This window comes from Enoplosus armatus, chromosome 17 (assembly GCF_043641665.1).
Source record: "Enoplosus armatus isolate fEnoArm2 chromosome 17, fEnoArm2.hap1, whole genome shotgun sequence".
NCBI classification, from domain to species: domain Eukaryota; kingdom Metazoa; phylum Chordata; class Actinopteri; order Centrarchiformes; family Enoplosidae; genus Enoplosus; species Enoplosus armatus.
The window spans coordinates 11,961,981-11,983,786 of NC_092196.1; the positions used below are offsets into that span (position 1 = coordinate 11,961,981).

The following is a 21,806-nucleotide window of genomic DNA, read 5'->3' on the forward strand; positions in this document are numbered from 1 at the left end:
CCAAAGACACATCTGTGAATGTCTGTAAAGTTACTTACCTACAGTATTCCCAGCGCACAATTAACCATGCTAACAGAATGCCTTGAGAACCCACACAAAAAAACAATTAAGCAATGCAACTGGAATATTTGTCTGTAAAATAGAATATATTGAAGATAACCAAAAGTATTTTCAATGTGATTGTTAATTTTTCCCTGTTTATTTTGGGAAGCTCTTTGTTGTCATTCATTGCTTTTTTTAATTCTGTGAACTTATTTGTACAAGTGGAAAAGTGATATTATCATTAAATGAATATCCCAAAATAAAACTGGCCGAGTTGGGTTTTTTTTGTTGTGGTTTCCACCTTTTGCTTGTCAGAGGAAGGATTAGATTGACAGGCAAAGCAGGGATTATGTTTGTCATTAACTTCTCTCTCTGTTAAGCCATCAGTCAAAGGGGTTAGGGGAGAGATCACAGGAGGGGGAGTCCAGGAAAGAGAAAGAGAAGGGAACAAAGGTATAAGTGCAGGTACAATTATGCTGGATATTATAAATCACCCACAGAGTAGTCCATGTGTGTGTCTGTGTGTACATCTACTTTTGTATTTGTGCAGATTAATTTCAATAGTGGTACAGTCAAACATCTACATGTACATTAATGTGAGTGTATGTCAGACTCTCGCTCCCTCTTTTATGTCAATAATAACTCTAAAAGACTCTACAGCCACTGAGAGGCTGTGCTCTGAGCTAAATGCTAACGTCAGATTGATAACATGCTCACAATGACAATGCTAACATGTTGATGGTAAATAGGTATAATGTTTATATCATGTTCACCATCTAAATTTAGCATGTTAGCATGTTAACATATTAGCAATAAACAGCACAGCAAAGGCTCATGGTGGCGCTAGAGGAAAAGTCAGAGGAAATTTAATCCAATAAAATTTCAAGGCAAACTATATAATAGTTGTTGAGATATTTCAGTCTAAAAAATGGTGGGCTGACCTGGAGTCATGCCACTAGCGTGGCTTAAAAGGCCCCTTAAATTATTTCCAAGGTGATGTGATTAATAACAAAACGTGTCAGTGTTCTACAAAAGTGTTAGATTTTCTTTGCTACATTCAACAGTGCAACACCCACCCAAAAAAGTGTTTACAAGACCGTTTAATGTTTGTTTCAGTGGACGAAGTCTTGGAATTCTTCCTTACCAGCAGTGAGCTGGAGGCAAAATGGAAATAAAGATTATGATTGAAAACACACAGGTTAATGTTGTAAGTGGATTTAAACATTCTGAATGACTCACTGGTCTAAGACTAATGGGTGAGCATTGTTTGCAAACCCACATAATAAACAGGCTGACCACCCATGTGTTTTATAGGTAGGATGCCGGCAGGGGATTGATGCAGCATGCACGCATACACGCCCACACCTACAAACAAACACACGCATGTATACTGGCCCATAGCTGGGAGCTGTTGTGCAAAGTCCCACACTAACAACACAAACACATAAAACAGCACCACTCCTGTCATGCAGGCCCTATTATATCAATTTACTCAGAGAGCGCAAACTTCCTAGAATAATAACTGGAGAAACAATGCACTCCCTGGAGGTCAATAGGCTTTAACTTCTTTGTCCTTCCTCCACTGTTTTAACCTCAATGTGTCCTGAATTTTTTAAATGTCCATTAACCTAATATACATACCTTTTTTTAAGTTGTCAAGGAGTTTAGCCTGTTTTGGCCTCTCATTTACCAAATCAAAAAAATGTAAGATAAGATGGAGAGTGCAATGGATGAGGCTTAATTGCGAGCGTGTGTGTGTATATTGGAGGGACTCCAGGTAAAAGGACAGATAGGATACGTTGTATATTATGTCAGATAAGAATAATGCCTGCGGCTGAAAGAATGCATGCATGTTTCTGTCCTTCTCTCTGGCCAGGCATCTGCAAATGTTCATGTATGTGAATAAGTAAGGGCGAGGGGGGAACAGAGGGAGTGTGTGTCTGTTTCTCTCCTTTCCTTCCATAAAACAGACCCTCTTTTCTTCCCCTGGCTTTAAGAGAAACCTGGTCCCTGGATGGGAGCCAACTTTGACGCTCACACTCAGCCTGTGCTGCTCAATGGCCCCTATTGTAGTTTCAAGGGACCTTTTTCACAATTATCAACCCAAAAAAATTCCATAGAGAATTACTCCTGAGTAAATATTTTTTCACTCCCTTCCTTCTCCCCTCCTTTCTGTTCGCTCTAACTCTCTATTTTTTGTTTCTAATTTGTTTCCAAATTCAGGGCTGCGAGAAGGCAGCCAAGGACAATGTGTTGAAGCACCAGGTCATGTGGCTGCATGTAGTGTTTCCTCTGCACTTCTCAATCTTTTATTCAAATTACTTTTCTGTCTCTGTCGCTCTCTTTCTGCCTCTCTGTTTTCCATCTTCCAAATAGCTCTTCTGCCCACACAGCACAGCTGACCTCTCACTAACCCCAAACCATCTCTCCAACCTCAGCCAAGAGTATTTACAGTCATCAGTTGGGGGCATGAAATGAACTCCACAAAAATAATAAGATGAAGCATCCAACTCATCATTAAGTACAAAAAAGATGGCATACAAATAACTGAAATACATTTTCCAGCATACAAAAAAACTGTTGATACAAGCAGCAAAAACACTGACTGCTTTATTAAATCTAAGTCTTAAAGTTTCTCCCAACACAATTCAAAATTCTCGATCTTGAGCTGCATTCGGTTTGTGTGATTTTGATACATGCTAAACAACAAGGATTTTTAAAAAAAGAACAGAGAGTAAAAGAGTAGAGACAGAAAAGAAGAGCTGAGTAGAGAAAACACACCACCACTTTGTTTTTGGAACCTGGTTCTCTGGCTCCAGTTTTTGGCCCTCTGCTCGTTTCCCTACAGTACTCACTCCAACTCTCCTGCCCCAAATCCCACTTTCCCTCCCTCTAAGTCTTTCTGAAGTACTAATAACAGATGAAGGGTGGTGTGCCACCAGTTCCTCTCATGCCATACAGCTGCCAGTGTGTGCCAGCAGATGGCCCAGATGCTGCTCGGACAAAAAGCAACAAGGGGAAAGATGAGAAGTGAAAAAGAAAGAAAAACAGGAAAAGAAAGCAAAAGAGAAGAATTTGACTTTGGTTAGTTCTTGGCAACATACATTAGCAGGGACACATGCAATTCATTTCACGTGCTGTTTGGTAGATTATTAGATATAAAAACATATGGCGGTGTGATTTCCTCAGTGCAGATATTTTCTGCTATCCTAGGCTTGTCCTTTGTGTCTTTTTTAGTCATTGTCTCCTCTCATTATCTTTTCATACTAGAAATTGATAATGCAAGCTAGCAGATAAGTAATGTATAATAGGAGTGAATCAGGGTTATACATGTTTGCAAAACAGGCATCAGCCTAGGGCCACGTCCATTACTGGGGAGCTCCTATATATTTGGTTGTGTTTCTGAGGCTGCATCCGATGCTCCTGGTTGTGTTTAACACTGCCCAGCTCCACATGTCTGCAGAGAAACCTGGTCACAACTCAAGATTACATGACTATTTGTGTCTTAGTACCTATGTACTGAGCTCCTTATGATATTCAGTGTTCTCACCTTGGGCCTTATCCTCCCACTTTTTCCATTGCAACAATTTATTATTACATTGCTTACTTTATTGTAGCGCTTAATGTGGCTTTGGTAGACAAGTCATCTGGGTCACACTTTGACTTGGTGCCACAAAAAGGCTAAGGCTGGTCTTAAGTTTATAGCCACAAGGTGTTGAAAGACTCAAGAGCAAAATATAAACATAAATGAGGAAACCAGAAATGGAGAGTGATGATCCAACCGCTGCTGTAAGATAAGAGGGAGAGGATGGAAAGAATTAGATTAAATTAACGAGGTGGAGCGATGATGAAATGTGAGGGGAGAAGGAGGTGGAGGGACGCTGTTACTGGCTGAGTCCAAGCAGGGCCACGTGCACTGAAAAGCTTATCCGTCTTTGGAAATGTACTGACGAGAGGTACTGAGGGGGGGCAGTTGTGGAGGTGTTGTGTGTGTGTGTGTGTGTGTGTGTGTGTGTGTGTGTGTGTGTGTGTGTGTGTGTGTGTGTGTGTGTGTGCGACCAACAGACAACAGTGGAATTAAAGAGCACCTAAACAGAACCGCCTGTCACCCCTGGAAAGCAACCCAAGTGTGCATCTCATTTCAAAGGAATGGAGGGACAGAGGGTGGGGGACTTTTATTTATTCAGAAAAACATAAGCAAATGATTCATATGGTATTAATGAAGAGGAGGTGGTAGTGGACAGAGGAGGTCTTTGAGAGTGAAAGGGGTGCAGGAAGGGGGTAAAATACTACCATATATCAGTAAAAAACTTTTCCATAATCAAGCATGCCAGAAGAGTCTGTCCAAATAAGACTGCCAGATGAAGCTAATAGTTCAAGCGTATAGCTATCGTTTAAACTAATCAGATCCAGTTATTCTGGAATAAGCACATGTAAGAGTAGCTTATAATTTTACTGGCAGGAGGACACATCTCTTGGCCTGTCCTTTTTCTGAATTAAAACTAGCTATTACCATTTGGATGCAAATGTGCAATTCACTGCTGAGAAGAATTAAGCTCCTAAATTAAATTCCCCTGAGGTCAACAATTAAGGTAACCATTAGGTCTTTCTGGGAAGAGTGCGGAGAGGGTCTGGATGTCAGCTAGCCCTGACAGAGGTCGCTTACCTCACATGGCCTTTGTAAGAAAACAGCTGTGATGAGAAGTGATGAAGGTCTGAGCAGCTGGTCATGGAGCTAGTAGTTAGAAACATCAGAGGCAAGTGAGGGGGTCAAGTTTAAAACTCAGTGGTGGATTCCAGTGATCGTTACCAACAGTTAAAGTTGCCACACTAGCGTCTGGTGAGTCTCACGCTTCATACGACCGTTTCTCGTTTGTCTGGGTCCAAAAACCTCAACACTTCCAACCCAAAAAACGTATCCAGACAAAAGAAACAGGAAAACAAGGCAAGTGACAGTAACTGGGAGCTGTCATCATTTCTGTTGCCTAAAAAAATCATCCTCTGGTTACAGTTCTGTTTGTTATTTCACTGCATCTTTTATCACATGTCAGAACTATTGTACTGTAGACTTTTACAGACTGAGAAGCTAAAAAAGGGCAGCGTTTACTCAATGCAGTGTTTACAGCACATACAAATGGCAGGTAAACAAAAATGTATAAAATAGGGTTAACTGATGTCAAACTCTCATCAAGCCTATAATCAGATCATTAATGAGGCCCTACTTTCTACATTAAAAAAAAGTCTTTACAACTTCAAAGCATCTTTGTCTGATTAATGGTGTGTCTGCACGTTTGAAAGGGAACAAAAACCTCCCGTGACTGGACACAGCGACACATTAACATGACCATGGGGTTTATAATCTAATAAAGTCACTGCAAGGGGCCACACATGCATCCACATGAAGATTGGGGGGGGGGGGGGGGGGGGTCAGCAGGAGAGGATGATCATGACACAGCCTGCTCGGCAGAGTCCCCAGCGCTGATTAAAGCAATATCACTCAGCGCTTTAGTTCATCTCACCAGATCAGCAGAGCTTTTGCTGACCCAGCAGAAGAAACAAACGGTATACACACAAAGACTTGCTCTTCAAATACTGTTAAGCAGAGGGCTCTACGGTCGTCAGTGACATGCAGTAGAAAGTAATGCAGTATTTATTTCAGGTCAGGTAAATAGTTGCTGAGTCTGGCATTATTTCCGGCATATTAATTTAATTACAGCAGCTCCCTGCTGTTATAAACTTCCACCTATGTCTAAAATGACCAAAACGCCATAAAAACTACAGCTGCAATTACAGCTTACAAACCATGATCTAAATATCTAAATACAAGCCATACAAGGAATCTGCAGCATGTATTGGAACTGATCTTGAATTGAGCCTGGGAGTTATTTGATGTAAACAGAACCAAAATTACGCCCCAAATCCCCCATCTCAAATTAGGACAGAAAACAATCTGCCATGTGCTCATACATTTCTTCTTTCTACAGGAGGCAAAAGATCTGGCAAACATAATGGCTGGTTTGACTTGGAAACCATCGTCTACTCTTTCCTCTCTCTCCCTCAAGTCTCCTTTTTATTCTTCCATTTCTCATTTTCTCAGACTCACAGCAACATTTCAGAGTCAAAACCTGCAGCACAAACAAAACAGCAGAAGCGTAACGTCCATAATTTAAGAGGCGCACACTGACGGGGCGCAAGCCAGCCAAGGCCTTGGGGGTCAAGCATTCAGGCCTCTGATACACCAGCAGACATTCATCAAATACTGCTGTGTACACATCCTGTGCTAACTTTCAAACTCTACTTGCATCATGGCTGTGCTGTGTATACACATCTGCAGATCCCACATTGTTTGTAGCTGGAGCTCCTGTGTAATCTCAAACTGAGCTAAACTATGCTGTAATGTGGGTGGGCATATTACGGGTACAGGCAAGAGAAGAGAAAAGATACATTCCACTCATATTATTAGATCTACCAACACCAATGCAAATAGGTTTACCTCACAATAAAGTGGAAATAAAGTAATACCCCTTTAAGAGAAGTATTGTATAGGTTGGTGTGGAATAATGTATATAATTCAAATTGGATATAAATGATTTCTACACCCTTGGATCACTGTGTGTGTGTGTGTGTGTGTGTGTGTGTGTGTGTGTGTGTGTGTGTGTGTGTGTGTGTGTGTGTGTGTGTGTGTGTGTGAGTGGTGAGTGGAGGGTGGCGACAGGCACGGATTATGTGCCTGTAATCCTTTTCATCACAGTAGGTGCTCATGGTGTCTCTGTGGTAGACAGCATGATTTACATGCATCTCTTACAGGATGGGAATCCCTCCTCATGTGTCTGAGTGGATTAGATGGTGTCATGCATTGTTTTCATGGACAAAAGTTGGATTATATCACAAAAAACATTGCAAAGATGATGTAAGGGCGTAGCCAGTTAATAGACGCGTTAAACAACTATGTGTGTGCACGAGTGTGGCGTCCTAATGTGTTCTGGCAAAAAGGTTGATTTCAGTAATCCACATCAGTCAGACTAAACTATTTCCTCCAAACACACATCCACATCCAGCCCAAACGTTGGCAGAACATAATGGCCGTCTCGGGCATCCAGCTGCCACGAGGATGAGGCCACCTGACCTCTGACCCCTGCATGTGAACTCTAACTCTTAAATGGGCCAGCAACTTCCGGCCAACAAACACCTGTTTGTTTCTAACTGCTAATAACACTCAGAGGGAGGAGGGGTGTGTTTCTGAGTGAGTCATTACACTCAAACACACAAAATGTTGATCTGCTAATCCTGTCCGTAGGGAGGGTCTGGACAGTCACAAGTGTCTGGGTGCTGATTAGTAGTGAGCTGTGAAATGAGTACCAGGATAAGGCTCATTTTTACGGGCTGTTGTCTGGTAATTAAGGTGCTGGTTTACATATCCTGGCCAGTCGGGGCTAAAGAGGGACAAAGACACACACTTGCAACTCTCTCCAAAATGTTTGAAATACACAGTATTTATTAACAAGGTTGATCCTGTTGATGATGCTGTATGTGAACCATGTCAATGCATATGTGAATGCATATGAGAGGAGAGGAGGTGGACAGAGAGAATGTCACTCTTTAGTGTTTGACAGTAAGCTACCAAGCAGCAATTGCAATTATTTTCACAACACGCTCAATGTACGACAATCAAAATAAGTCTTGGCCTTTATTGTGTAATTCTTGTAACTTCTTTCTAGTTGTGTGTGATTTAATTTTGTTCTTCTCATTATGTCATTATGACTCTCAAATCTCAAATGCCTCACCTTCTTTAAATGCACAAGCAAGAAAGAGTTTTCAGAAGTGTATTCCCATTTGCAGCTACATTGCCAAGCAACAATAACACACCTTTTACATAAAAATTAAGTGGACGAAATGGTCACTGCAAAGGATGATGCAAGTTTCATGCTGGACAAATCAAGTCAACCTAAAGATTTATGGTATGTTTTTGTAAATGATAGGCAGTAATTTAAAGTATACACAATTTGTATTTCATGAGCTAAAACATTTTTAAGTATGGGCTAAGCTCTTCACTGCCTCAGTATGTGGACCCGCAGCCACAGCCGACCTCTGTCCGGTCCAGTGGCAGTGACAGATGCCAAAGGCCACTTACAGCCCACAACTGTCCGGGGCTTGGCTAGGGTCGGAGAGGGCATTTGTTTTGGAGAGGGTGGTGTGTCGGGCTGGGTGGTGCTATGGTCACTACGGCGCAGTGAGAAACTCGCCACCACACAAGACAAACATAAACAGGGACACCCGCTGGGCAGGCTGACGCCGCGTGCCTGTGTGGGTGCCTGCCAGCCCAGGCTGTGGCCTGGGGGTGTGGGCATGGCGGCCGAGCAACCCGGTAGGCACCCCAAGTCGATGGGTTCACCCCAGTGGAAAGTCTGCATCAGCCCGCATGGAGCCCGCTGTGGCTTAGAGAAGGTAGCGATTCACCAGACCCCCCCCCCCACTAATGTAGCCATCACTTCCCAAGCGACCACAAGCTAAATGTATCCTCCATGCACAGCAGAAAATAGCATAACTGTGGGGAGGGAGAGGAGTGGGGGGAGGCTGATATAAAGACATAAAAGTAGAGGGTTGAGACGGAGGAGGTGATGAATGAACAAAACAGGACTGGAGTTATCATAGTGTGACCAAAGAGTGAAACAATTTAATAAAAACAAAGGAACGAATATCGTGAGCAAGATAAGGAGGAAGACATGAAGAGAGAGAGACAAGAAGGTAGGTCTGAAAGATGGATGGAGCAATCATGAAAGAGATTAAACGACAGCAGACAGAGATGAAGAGAGAGAGAGAGGGGGGGGGTCTCTCCCCGGTTCAACCACCACATATTTTCCCTCGTAAGGGATATAATTTACACAAACCCACTAAAAAGGTCAGGAGCAGAGCACATGGTGCCAACTCTATCTCAGCAGCCAGCACATTTTTTTCTTCCTCTTTCTGTCCGTCTCTCTTTGGTTCTGTCCCAGTCTCTGTCGGTCTGTCTCTCTTTCTGTCTGTCTAACCATCCCATCCTTTCCATCTATTTTTATGGGACTTACTCCAGTCACTGTGGATTTTAGCTTGGGAGATGTGTTCGTGTGTGTTATTCAAAGACCTTGTGTCTTTTAACAATCTTGGTTTTTGCAGCGTGTGGTTGGCAGGCAGTGGTGTTCCACTGCAGTTTCAACGTCTCGCATCCCCATCTTTATTATGGTCAAAACACAGAGAGAGGAAGGGAAGAAAAATGTGTATAACAATAAAGGTGGAATGGACATGGCATTGCATATACTATAGACTGTGGAAAGGAAGGGTTTAAGACATAATGGCTTTCTGTTACAGAGAAAACAGGAAACTTCAAAAGAAGTGGTCGTTGAATCGTTGCAGAGTGTCTGAAACCACCTACACCTACATCTTTCCAATGTTAGAATTGGGGTGGGCTGCGTCTGACAATTTTTATAACCTTGTGAAACCAACAATCTATCAAGCAAACGTCATGCAGCAATTAACCATGTGGTGAACCATGAGGTGAGAAACTAGTCAGGGTTTGAACTTCTCTCTCAATCTCTATTTTTTCATTCTTCACACGACTACTTCATGTGTACAACTGAGTGAAATACGTTTGAAATACTTTACACATGGTCAGATGACTACGTATTACTACAAAGTATTAGTTTGTTTGAAGCACCCCCCGGGCTTTGGACTACTTGACACATGTGAGCGGTACAGGGTAACAGTGGAGGAAAGAGTGGCTTTATAAAAGTCCAGATCATCAGCGTTCTCCATCATGGCAAAATCACTCAGATATCACTTGCACAAAAGTATAAAATTTCACATCAGGCATCATTTGCCACATTGTGAAACATCCTGCTAATGTTATCTCCAGTCAGACTCTGGCAGCAACAGGAAAGTTGCCATCTCTTGTGAGAAAGACAACCACAGCACTCAAAGATAAAAATGCTTTGTAAAAATAACCTTTTCTCTGAGAAAGGAGTGAAAAATAAAAACCTGGAGAGCAACACTGTCCCAGAGAAGACATTGTGCAGTCATGACCTCTTCCTCTAACACTCAACAGAGCAGCAGAGTGTCATTTCCGAAGGCCAGTAGGTTGGACGGCGTCAGATGTTCAGCACTCACTTCAAAGTGTACAGACATCTGTTGACAAAAGACTGGTGTTGAACGAGGAGAAAAGCTTAGAAGCCAAGAATGACTGAATTTGCTGTATGTGTTTATGCGCGTGTGTTAGTTTGCACAGACTGCCAGCTCACAGCTGTGAGTCCCCACAGTTTCACAGTAGCAGTGGACCATGAATGGACCATGATGGCCAGGATGTGTGGAGAACAGTTAAGAATAATACCGGCCACTTTGCCAGTGCACGTGTGTATGAATTTCTATCGCCACTCGTCCATCAAGCTTGTGTTTTTTTCAGTCCAGTGCTAATGAAAGGTTTGCTCCCTAAAACGCCACCCAGGCAGGTCAGAGTGAAAGACCCAGCAGCTCCCCAGCTTTGTCCCTTTGGCCTCTAAGGAACAAGTGGTCCTTCAAATATTTTCCTGCAGCCGGGCCTCCTTCTTTCTCCAGGCTGGTCTTTTGGTCAAACTTGTTTGTCTAAGGTGCTTTGTGAAGGAGCTGCTCTTTCACCCTCACTCCAAGACCCAATCCACACAGCTGGCATTTAAAGAAACCCACTGGAAAGGAAAAACAGCAGGATACAGTAAACATGTAGGCACAAAACTGAGTGGGCACATCAGCTTTACAATGTCTTGTTTTTCAGTGACAAAACTAGTTCCTGGCTCGGAAGGGAAATAGGAACTAAAAGAAGAGAGCTGATATAGTTTCTAATAGAAGGCTAAATTAGTTATTATCCTGGCCTGAAGGCCCTAAAAGCAACTCAATTAAAAATGAAAACAAAGAAAGAAATAAAAAACAAATAAGTGGAATTTATACTGTTTGTTTTAAAGTGTACCATCTTGTTAAAGTATCACCTATGTGGCGCCTGAACGCATGGCTGAAGAATGACATGGATGATTAAGTCTATGTCACTCCACCTGTCAAATCCTGCTGAGTGATGATGAATACTGTTTGGTGATGGTCTGCGTGTGCTGAAAAAGCTCAAAGAAATGGCAGATCCGTTCAGGCATGTATGTGTGTATGACAGCGTGGCATGTACTATGAGAATGTGTGTGTGCGATTAACCTATCCAGCTTGCTGGTAGGAATGCAGCCCTCCAGCTCATGGTTGGGCAGCTGTGTGAGAGACACCTGTGCCCCACACACACACAAGCATGCAAAGTGCATTGGGAGAGTGCCCCTATGTTGGGGTTAATGGCATTGCAAAATCTCTCATGCCCTGTGTCCCCAAACACATATCAATGGATAATGGACCAGGACAGGAACCACATTCAGGAGACTTTCGCAATGGGAGCAATGGGTAAGAAAATCCACAGACTATGGGAGACAGCACACCACAGCAAACCACCCCTTCACAGGTCTGTTTGTGTGCACCAGTGATTGCAGCAGAAACAACACTGGCAGGTCCATTTTCACAATTGAATTTAACGGCTGCTAATTGGAAATGGTAGATTAACATGCTAAATGAGTCTTGTAGTGTATTACGGGTGCCTTAAACAGTTTCTCTAATTCAGCAATCATGATGAAGTCTGCTGTCTCCATCATCATTTGTGATCAGAGGAAAACGTACAAGACAAAAGACGGCAAAGGCACAATAGAGGGCTTACACTCCCAACTCTTGCAAGACTCTACCTCCCGCTTGTCCCCAACCCCCCCCGAGCCTTGCACAAAGCTTTCATACAATAGCTGACTGACTAATTGACCTTGCTGAAATAATGTCAGCTGGCTTCAAACAGAGGACATTCAGTTGATGTTTGAGCAGGAAAGTCCACAGAGGTTTCTTCGAGAGCACACCAACTAAAGACCAACTGGTGTTCCCCCTGAGGGTCCTCCACCTTTTCTTCTCTTCTCCCACTCTAACTTGCTTTGCACAATGGGAAAATTATTTCCTGGCCACCACCTCCTCAACTCTCCCACCAATTACATTTTGATGAGTTTTTTTTTAATCTGCTTAGGCCAAGTGCACTTTGCACAGACGCATACGCAACCTTGGGCAGAAAAACAGGGAGGCCACGCAGGTGCAGAGCTGCTTTTGTTGTCATAACATTTCCATAGAGACCAGAGAAATCTGACAGGCAGTGATGCTGTTCAGTCCTTTTCCTGCTATTTTCCTTTCTGTTGTCACATGCTATTAAGCAACATGTGCACATACACACATGAACACACATCTAGTACATATAAGTACAGTACACCAACCTGCGTGTCTCATGCTCTGGTGCATCAACACAATTGAAACACAGTGAGGCATTAAAGCATCCAGTCATATGACCAGTTATGCAGTGTAAACACTCCCATACACTCACACACAGACGGTGAGCAGCAGCATGCCTCAGCACTTTACCCATTAAACTAAGCGTGGCATATTACTCCTGCCTCACTGACACTGACATGTTTCCACAGTGTGTGCAGACAAATAGGGCCCACATGGGAAGTGACATCAGCCAGGAGCACATGTGGCCCACCTGCCATCGACCAATCAGGGAGCCTCTTTGATAAAGAATCTCCTTCTGTTTTCTCGAGTTTCCTTTTAAGACAGAAAGTCTGCCAATGACGGACCCAGGATCGCTGGTTTCTATCATGGAAACACGATCATAAAAGAGAATACAATGAGCAGACAATCCACCTAGCCAGTTCTCTCTATTAAACGATAGGAAAAGTCTGCTCACTCAAACTCACTTTTAAAAAGAAGGAAAGCTGGGCTGGATTTGCTATTGTGCCAGATGTGGATGAGTGCTGTGCTGATGTTACGCAGACCATTTACACATGAAAAAAGCCATTGGCTGAGATATTAAGAGATTATCTTTGGCATTACTATTGGCTGAATTGGATTTGAAATAAAACGATGACTATGGTGTTCAGGTGCCAGTACTAAACATAATGGGATAATTGGCTGCCCAAATGTACACTTGCATTGGAGTCTACAGTTGTTTCTTAATATGCGGAACAACAAATCCATCACGAGGCTGAAAAATCACAATTAGGTGCGTCGAAATCAACTGTTTGGTACATTTTAGGAATCAAGAATGCACAAATAACCTGGTAGACTATGGACGACCAGTGTAGTGGATAACAACAGATGAATAATTGTAATGGTGAAAAGATCCTTTACAACTGTCCAGCCAGTTACACTCTCCAGGATGTCAGTGCAGATGTGACAAAAACTATAATCAAGAGAGGACTTCATAACCTCTGAGGGTTTAGCACGAGATGCAAGTTGAGTCTCAAGAATAGGAAGGGCAGGTTACAGTTTGAACAAGTACAGTCAGAAATCTATAGAGTTCTGGGGAGATGAGACAAAACATGTACAGTAGCAGAGCAATGGGAAGATTATAGCGTGGAAGAAAAAGGGAACATCTCATGGTCCAAGAAATACCACCTCATCTGTCAGACATTGGGGAGGTGGCATTCTGCCTTAGTCACTTCTGACAGCAGTAGCAAGATAAATGCTGACTTGTCCAGAAACATCAAGCCTGCTAAACTCTTTGGACAATACATCATCATGCAGTAGAACAATGATCTTAATGCCAATACGAATAAATTTTTAGGGCCAATTGTGCTTCAGTTATGTTTGGCCCACTAAAATTGAAGGAGTAAGTATAAAAGGGGCCACAACATCCACACAGTCCATCTGATGTGGATATAAATTACTTCAAATTAAAGCTGAAAGTCAGTACTTTATTCATTGTTTTGACTCAAATCTGCTAGAGTACAGAGCCAACACCACATAAAATGTGTTGAATTCTTATGGATTGCATTGGAGGCTTCAGCCACTTTTGATCAAATGGACTTCCATGTTGACAAATCAGTAGAGGTTAGAACTACCACAAGTTTTATCTCGGTTTTATCTTGGACAGTGTAATTTAAGAGGGTCGCTCAATCTCCGTTTCTCCCGTTTGTCCGTACATATGAATTATGTCGACATGAGCAGCTCCTGCTTGTCTGTGTGCAGCAATATCACAGTCTCTCTATCACTCCCTTTGTAGCTTCATTATTATTTGTAAGGCTACGAGGTGTGCACTGACATGCTGCCAATCTGCAGCAGTCCCAGAGGCAGCAGTGGAGGCCAGGCTGCAGGACGGAGGTGGGTGGGGTGCAGGGCAGAGGAAACCATCTACTAATGGGAAACACACTTCTCTCCATCGTTCAAATTCAGGCATGTTATTTGCCAATAACATGCCTGAATTTGCTCACACATATAATGTACTTGAGGAAAAAAATCAAGACTAATTTAGTGGAAGATGTTTACATGATTTACATTTGTGATAAACAATTGTCATTCAACAGCAGCTGGGACCAGTCATGTGATCGATGCAGTCACGCTTGAGTATACTTGAGTGTGATGGTGGCCGTCAAAACCCGCTCTTACAGCACAACTGTGTTGTTAGCTGGCGGCTAACAGTTGCTTGTAAGCTTGTGAAATCCCAATTATTACGTTACTTCTCCCAGCTAGTTCTCCCCTGCCAAGATAGAGCCAGTCGCCTCCCGCTCTCTCCTGTCCTTCTAAAGGTCAGGTTACAAACAAACATCCTCATGGATACTTGGAAAGAAAAAAAACATCTGCACTTTAGTTGTCCTATAGTTGTCCTCAAATCCTCTCCACTTCACTCGAGCATCTCATACATGCAACACTTTTTTACTGATCTGAATGAATCACATGGGTTACATTTTCAGGTTGGAAAATCTGAAATTCCAGATTAATCCGGAAAAATCGAATCTCTGCAAATTGGTCTCTCTACCACAGCAGAGAGAGGTGGCAGGCATCCAGAAGCGAGGCGTGATTTAAAAACGGGAGCTGTGCCGCTCCACGGTTCCTGATTCTCGTGAAAAGGAACAATCATGAGTCTTATAAAACACACGCATATGTTGAAGGAGAGTTGGGGAGGAAGAAGAGGGGGGAATATAAGAAAGATGGAGAATGGAGAAATGGAGATACTGGAATGCTCAGAAAACAGTAGAGATATTGAGGATAATTATATAACAAATGGGGCACTAAGGCAACCTTGTGGATTTTCACACAAGCTGCTCCTAGTTTGGAAGATCTCCTTGAACCTGCCATTGCGGCTCCCCCAGAAATAGTATACCCGTGCATTGATGCTTAATAGCAGTGTGTTTATTCATCTCCTAGCATTGCATCCATGTATTGTGAATAATGGCCTGTGCTGTTTCCACTTTAGCCCTGCATCGTCTGCCAACGCAGCCTTTTTCACATCTCTATCAAAACGCAGGGAGAAAAGTGCTGAAATGGACTTGGGATGGCCCAAAGTAGTGTGAAGTCTTTTGGTAGGGCAAAGATCCCAAATGTTATTGCCAGTGCATTTTTAATAAAGGGAAAAAAAGACACTTTTCCAGATGTTGGAGAAAAGCAATATCTGCAGCTGCTAGTGCAACTCCACTGCTGTTTTTGTAAAGGATGGAAAGTGAAGTCCGACACTGTTTCAAACTCCAAAACGGAGACAGATTAGAGTGAGGTTCCAGAAAAAGCCATCCAGTTTTGAGTCATTTGTGAAATTACCTTAACAGCATTAAGACTTTCTCAACTGCCACGTAATACAGAGCAGCTTCCCTTGACAAATCATCTCCAGTTTAGTCTGCATGAAATTATAATCCAAACCATAAAAGAAAATAAAGGTGAATGGAAGAAGAGAAGGGGGAGGTAGGAAGGAAGGAGGTAGCTGAAGGTGGGAGGGAGAGATTTTTTCCTTCTGTGGCGAGTACACACAAAAGGGTCCCTTCTGATCCCTGGAGTGCTGAGCACATACCTGCGGGATGAAATCAAAACCCTCTGTGAATTATATTAAATATCCCCTGCCAAACGCTCCGCATACTTCCATGTGTTTTTACCAGTTCTGAAAGGCTCCATTAGGCTTTGCTCTAAAAAAAAACACTTTTAATCAGAATTCCAGACACCAGCACCTTCAAAAACTCAGCTCCCTCCTTACATTTCATCTGTGCAGGATGGAGAGAAAGTGGGGAGACAGATGGTAACAGACAGAAGGTCTAATAGGTGGCCGGATAAGAATAAAGAAAAGATTCACTGTAGGATAACGGCTGTATTTTTGACAGGTTAGTAGGGCCCAGGAATAATAGGAAATTTGCTCTGTTGATCACAGGGCATGACAGAGGAACAGAGAACTTCAATGAGGTGTTATGCAGTAAAAGAAGGTTGGGATTGCCATATAAGCCTCCATGAAAAGTCCATAAAAGCTCTCAGAGAGACGATATAAGAGGGGATTTCAGAGCTCCCTCCTCCTTTTTTCATCCTCTCTTCCTGATCAAACTCCCCCTCCACTGAATCACAAACTGAAACCCCAAATGACTAACAGATTCCAGACACCATGTTTCAACTGTCAGAACGCAGAGTTCAGGTTCTTTGACAGAGCGTGTGCGGTCACATCTTTACCCTATACCCTCCCCCAAGGCCATCCCAGAGAGGGGATGCAGCAGCTGAACAGTCAACTTCACCCTGAGGATCAACTGTATATTGTAGTCTTGCCTTTCCTTCTACCTTAAACATGAATTTCTGAGCTGGACCCAAACAACAAAGCTCCATTTGCTCCTAGAAAGTGAACTCTGAGGAAAGAGCAAGGTCAAACTATCGTTCAAACATTCTGTGGCATTTTAAATTTTTTTTTTTGGTCTGGTTTGGTTAGCGGTGCTGCAGCTGCACCTAATCCCCACAGGAAAGCCTTCATCTGGGACTGATTTTCGAGTGCCTGGGCTGGGGTGGGAGAAAGGGGGGACTGTTCTGTTGAAGGCTGGTTCCCTTCTGGGGCACAGGCCTCTTCTCAATCCATCTGATTAAAGGGAGTTTGGCTCAATTACACCCAATGACTGGGCCCTGCTCCCAGGCACGACCCTGGTAGGAAAACACACAGAAATAGATGGTGGACAGTCAATAGAGGGTGCGAGTACAGGCATCACACCTGGGTCACTCCCACTGCGCACACCGCAAAACCTCTCTGTCTCTCGGGGAACAGCGCAGTCTGCCAGAAGTGCTTGCCTCAGAGGGCGAGTTCTTTGTGTAACCCATGACTGGGTTGAGAAAACACTGGGGTCGGCTCTCCAGGGACAGGCTTACGTCCCTTCCAATCGGCCAGGGTGGATAAAGAAAAGACGGAGCATCAGAGGTGCGGCATGATGAGGAGTAATAGAAGATGCATGTGTGTATAGGCCGACATGTGTCCACTTGTATTTGTTCACGTGCTTGAGGAGAGGAGCGGATCATTGATAGTGACTGAGGACAATTACAGGGGTTAAGGCCAGAACTTTCTCGGAGGTTACAGATTGGTCATGCTGAATCCTAAGCAACTGACCCTCGGAGAACTCACGGTCAGCTTTATGACATGAGTACAAGCTACTATAGAGGCACACATCATCAAGACTTTGCTGTGTTAACTCTGAGTGTGGTGAATCAGCATGTGTAGCTGCTAAAGTGGGGGAGTATGGATAATTATCATAACGTCTCAAGCATTTACACGGAAAGCTGGTTGCAATCGTGCCCAGTTGTAAAGTTCACTGATTGCAGCTGGTTTAGAGGCCCAATTAAACTCATTATTATAATTCAGGTTTATTGAGGGAAGAGTATGAGGGAGAGAGCGGTACACAGAGATCCACGCTGTTCTCCAATGTCCAGATCTGCAGCTTTTATGGAAAACGGGCATGCAGTAATAGCTACCTCTGCTCAGTTAAAAACACCCCTCTCAGACTCATCACCCTCCGTCCCTCAATTTTTCGGTCTCCATTTCAACCCCAACCAAAAAATAAACATTTCCCCTCCATTATTCTCCATCCAAATTATATTCCGCCCACAACCCCATTTTACTGGCTCATGCTCCCGGGCCTCTTCATGTAGTGACACTCCAAAGAAAACAGTCCTACTGAATGTTGTGGACGAGCACAACTAACCTGATACAAGCCAGCTCGCTGCTCCGATTACACCCCATGTTTACCACGGCCCTTCTAATTAAAAACAGACAAGAAAAAAAGAACAAATCCATCTTTATATGCACCTCAGGCCTAAAATGACAGGGAGGAAATGGCCCATTATGGATGTTTGACTTTGAGCTTCCTCAGCTGCTCATATACAATGGTACGGTTCAATCTATCAAGTGTAGAGAAAAACGGAGACAAGGTCTCATTTTGATTATTGCATTTTGTCTTTTTCATAGCTGCTTCGTCATACACAAGACACATGCACTGAGGCAATGCTGAACTAAAACAAAATTATCCACAGAAAACCCACCATGATAACAAATTAGATACAAAGAATTAAAACTCTGAAGGACAAAGTGAACTTGAGGACAGCCTGATGATGAAGAGAACAAGCTGAATGACGGCAAATTATGGTGCCTTTGCCTTTGAAACTACACTACACAGTGAGATACTGAATAGTGGCTCGTATGAGTGGAAGGAGGCCCAGACACAAGCCTCTATCCCCCAGCTGCAATATAAAACACTGATAAAAAAAAGATACACCAAGAGTGAGTAAACAGCAATAACGAACATTTTGACCTTGCCCGTACCTAAAAACAGGTCAGTAATTTCTGTTATCAGCGCTTGCTGATTGCAGACTACGTCTAGGAGCTATTTAACTTCATAAAGTGGCCAGCACTTAGATGGATATGACCAAATATGAAGTAGTGATATATTATACCCCTTCCCCTCACTTCTGGAGCCTCGGCCTGTAACAGCAGCTTGGGTCAAAAGCCCAGATGGGACCTTGGTCAAAGAGAAGGGAAAGAAGCTAGGAGGAGGTGGTTGAAGGATAAAAAAGGCAATGTGGAGAGAGGGATGAGATGATATTTAAAAGCTGTTCATAAAGGGTCCCTTGCAGAGCTTTCTAACACAAGCCAAGATTCAAAAATGCACTTATTTTGTGCAGACTAAAAAGAGTTTGACGGAAATGGAAAAAAATGACTAATGTTGCTGTACCAACATCTAATATAGCTGTCCTACTTGAAAAATAGTAACACTAATGTTATGTATTTTGAGAAATAACTGATTTAGTTCAGGCTCAACAGAGACAATGAGGGGGGAAAAGATGAGTTCGGTGAGAGAAGGATGAAGGCAATATTGTGGCAAAGAAGATGTGAGAGATGAGAAAGAAGGGCAAGGTCTCATCTGTCATTTGATTGCCGAACTGTTTTATGTCAGTGCTGGTCTGCAGACATCTGGAGGGGATGTGGCCTTGGGAGTGATAGCTCTCTGACACGCCATCACGGCATATGATAGCATGATTGAAGTGATTTAATACAGGACATACTGCATATGGGTCAGCACACACCCAAGCAATTATGTTCAATGAAAAATAACTGTTTAAAATGAACTAGTATCAAAACACAGGAAACAAAAAGGCTTTTCTCAAATTCAAAGCAAATTAAATGTATTTAATAAATCCAATGTGGCGTGCTCTTCTGCTGATTTAAGAAAGTGTGGGCAGACACCTAGAAAACCAGACAGTAGTTGCGTCAGAAGGAACACTTAACAGCTTGTCACCAGATGAGCAGGACAATTCGGTCAAAATCCTCACATTGCTGGTACATTCTCTTCAAGTTACGCCATCATCAGTGATCACACCCACATACAGCTACAGACTCTGAGTAAATGTTCAGCATTCCTCTGTCTGCGAGCAGAGACACCACGGAGACAAAACTTCCAATAAAATTAACTAATTAACACTACCTTCTGGGGTTTTACCAGACACCCAGTCCATGATGTGCTGTATATGAACGCGTTTTGAGGGGATTTTTCCAGACATCTATTATGAATATCACAAAAAAACATTTGCTTTGGTAATAGGAAGCCAAAAAAATAATATGGCATCACTGGCACCAGATATCATCCATTTCCATGAAAAGTATCCTGGCACCAAACAATGCAATGGCTTTCAAAGAGGCCCTCAGACAGGCAACTATCTGTCTCACTCAAATGAAGGAGGAAGTGGAGGAAATGGAGATGAGTGGCGAGCATGAGGGCAGAGGGAGGAGGGAGAGTGGAGGTTGTTATTTGGGACCCCGCTGTATCAACTCCTAAATGTCTCACACAGATTCCAAAGTGAAGGAAAAAAATAATGACATTCCTCGGAGGCCGCTCCCCTACTATAGTCTTGGGCTAATAAAAACTGTTCATACTATAAATGTACATTGTATATTGTCACACTTCATTGTCCTTGTTGCAACCAAACATGGGCACATACAGACTCTGTACCTGTGCCAAAGAACAGATGTGGAATCTGTGCTGCCATAGCACACATCTGTATCACTCTAAGTGCTCTGTGCAGATACCTCTCTGCCTTTTTACAGTGATAATAATAATGATGATAATAAATGTATTTAATCCAACACAGGATGCTGAATCGCCTGGCAGAGTCCAGTCTGCTCTAGTTTGGAATGACTTGGCCCGCCAACCTGTTTATAATAGTACTAAAATGCATGAGCTGGATCTGACAAAGGAACCTTCACTCCCACTTTCTCTGTTCCCTTTCTTCCTCCATCCTTCCATTCCCCTCCTCTCTGCAGCCTGACCACGCTCCCGATCTCCGCGGGTCCTCCGCAGCCGCGTTTGGAAAAATAAACGCAGCGATTGGAGAAGGTCAGGAGCAGAAATGACAAGGGGAGCTGAGCTGAGGGGAGAAGTGTCGATGTGTCTACTGCTGTTGCCTGACCCTTCATGGTGATTATGGACAGAGAGACGCAGGGCACACACACATACACACACTCTTTCCTCCACTGAGAGAGAGCATAGGAGTCTCTGTGTGTGGCTCTGACCCAGGAAATGGCAGGAATGTAGAGGGACGGTGTCGGAGCTCTGGGAGGTCTGCATGCCCATCCAGCCATACAACCGCAAGGAAGCTTCACAATGTGCGGAGGCCCTTCATACATCATTCCATATATGTAAATGCAACACACTAATATCCACATACCACACACATACACTGTATGTCAAATCACACACAGTCACACTTTGTACTTTCACAGACAGACATTAAAGTGCAACACAGTCGTGTCAGTGGTTGCACGCTGATGCTGGACTCACTTGTTGGAGGTGCCGAGTGACACCGAGCTGACCGAAGAGCTCAGCTTCCTGCTGTCCCAAAGCCTCACCTCCCGACCACGCATCTACACACACAACATGAGAAGTTAAGTACTGTAAACACAGGAAAAAAGCATATGCACCAAGGTTACACCAATACATTTGTTTTTCAATGTACTGGCTTGATTATTTATGGTATGTCACATAAGTTGCTGACAGCAACTTCAGTTCCAAACTACTGCAATCTGTGCCATTCTTCAAAAACTCAGGTCAAACCCTCACACATACACACATGTACTTGTTTCATTACATTAAATAACACACATTAGAAACACAGGACTCCTGGTCAACTGAAATGGCTATGAGTTTCTCACCATATCAAAGCCGGTGGTGAGTAAAAGGTCGTCTTTGGTCCACAGGATGCGTGAATCCTTGTTGCTCTGAAGGCTCTTGGCACTCTGCGGGACAAACAATGCAACATTTTAAATCAGACAACCAAAAAAGACAAAGTAAATACATCTTACTTGATCTTAACTTCTGTAAGTCAATGTCTGTATGACGAATGCTAACATAGTTCAAGAAAAGGAGGAGGGTGATGAG

General features: G+C 43.2%; 1 protein-coding gene across 1 annotated transcript in view; it reads right to left on the reverse strand.

Moving 5' to 3' along the window:
* The window catches only part of coro7 (coronin 7), a 103,479-nt gene that overhangs the window by 51,255 nt on the left and 30,418 nt on the right, over nt 1–21,806 (reverse strand). The window contains exons 8-9 of the mRNA XM_070923049.1: nt 21,581–21,664; nt 21,210–21,292 (exon numbers count right to left, since the gene is read on the reverse strand). Coding sequence (XP_070779150.1) covers nt 21,210–21,292; nt 21,581–21,664 — 167 coding nt within the window. The remainder of the gene's footprint in view (nt 1–21,209; nt 21,293–21,580; nt 21,665–21,806) is intronic.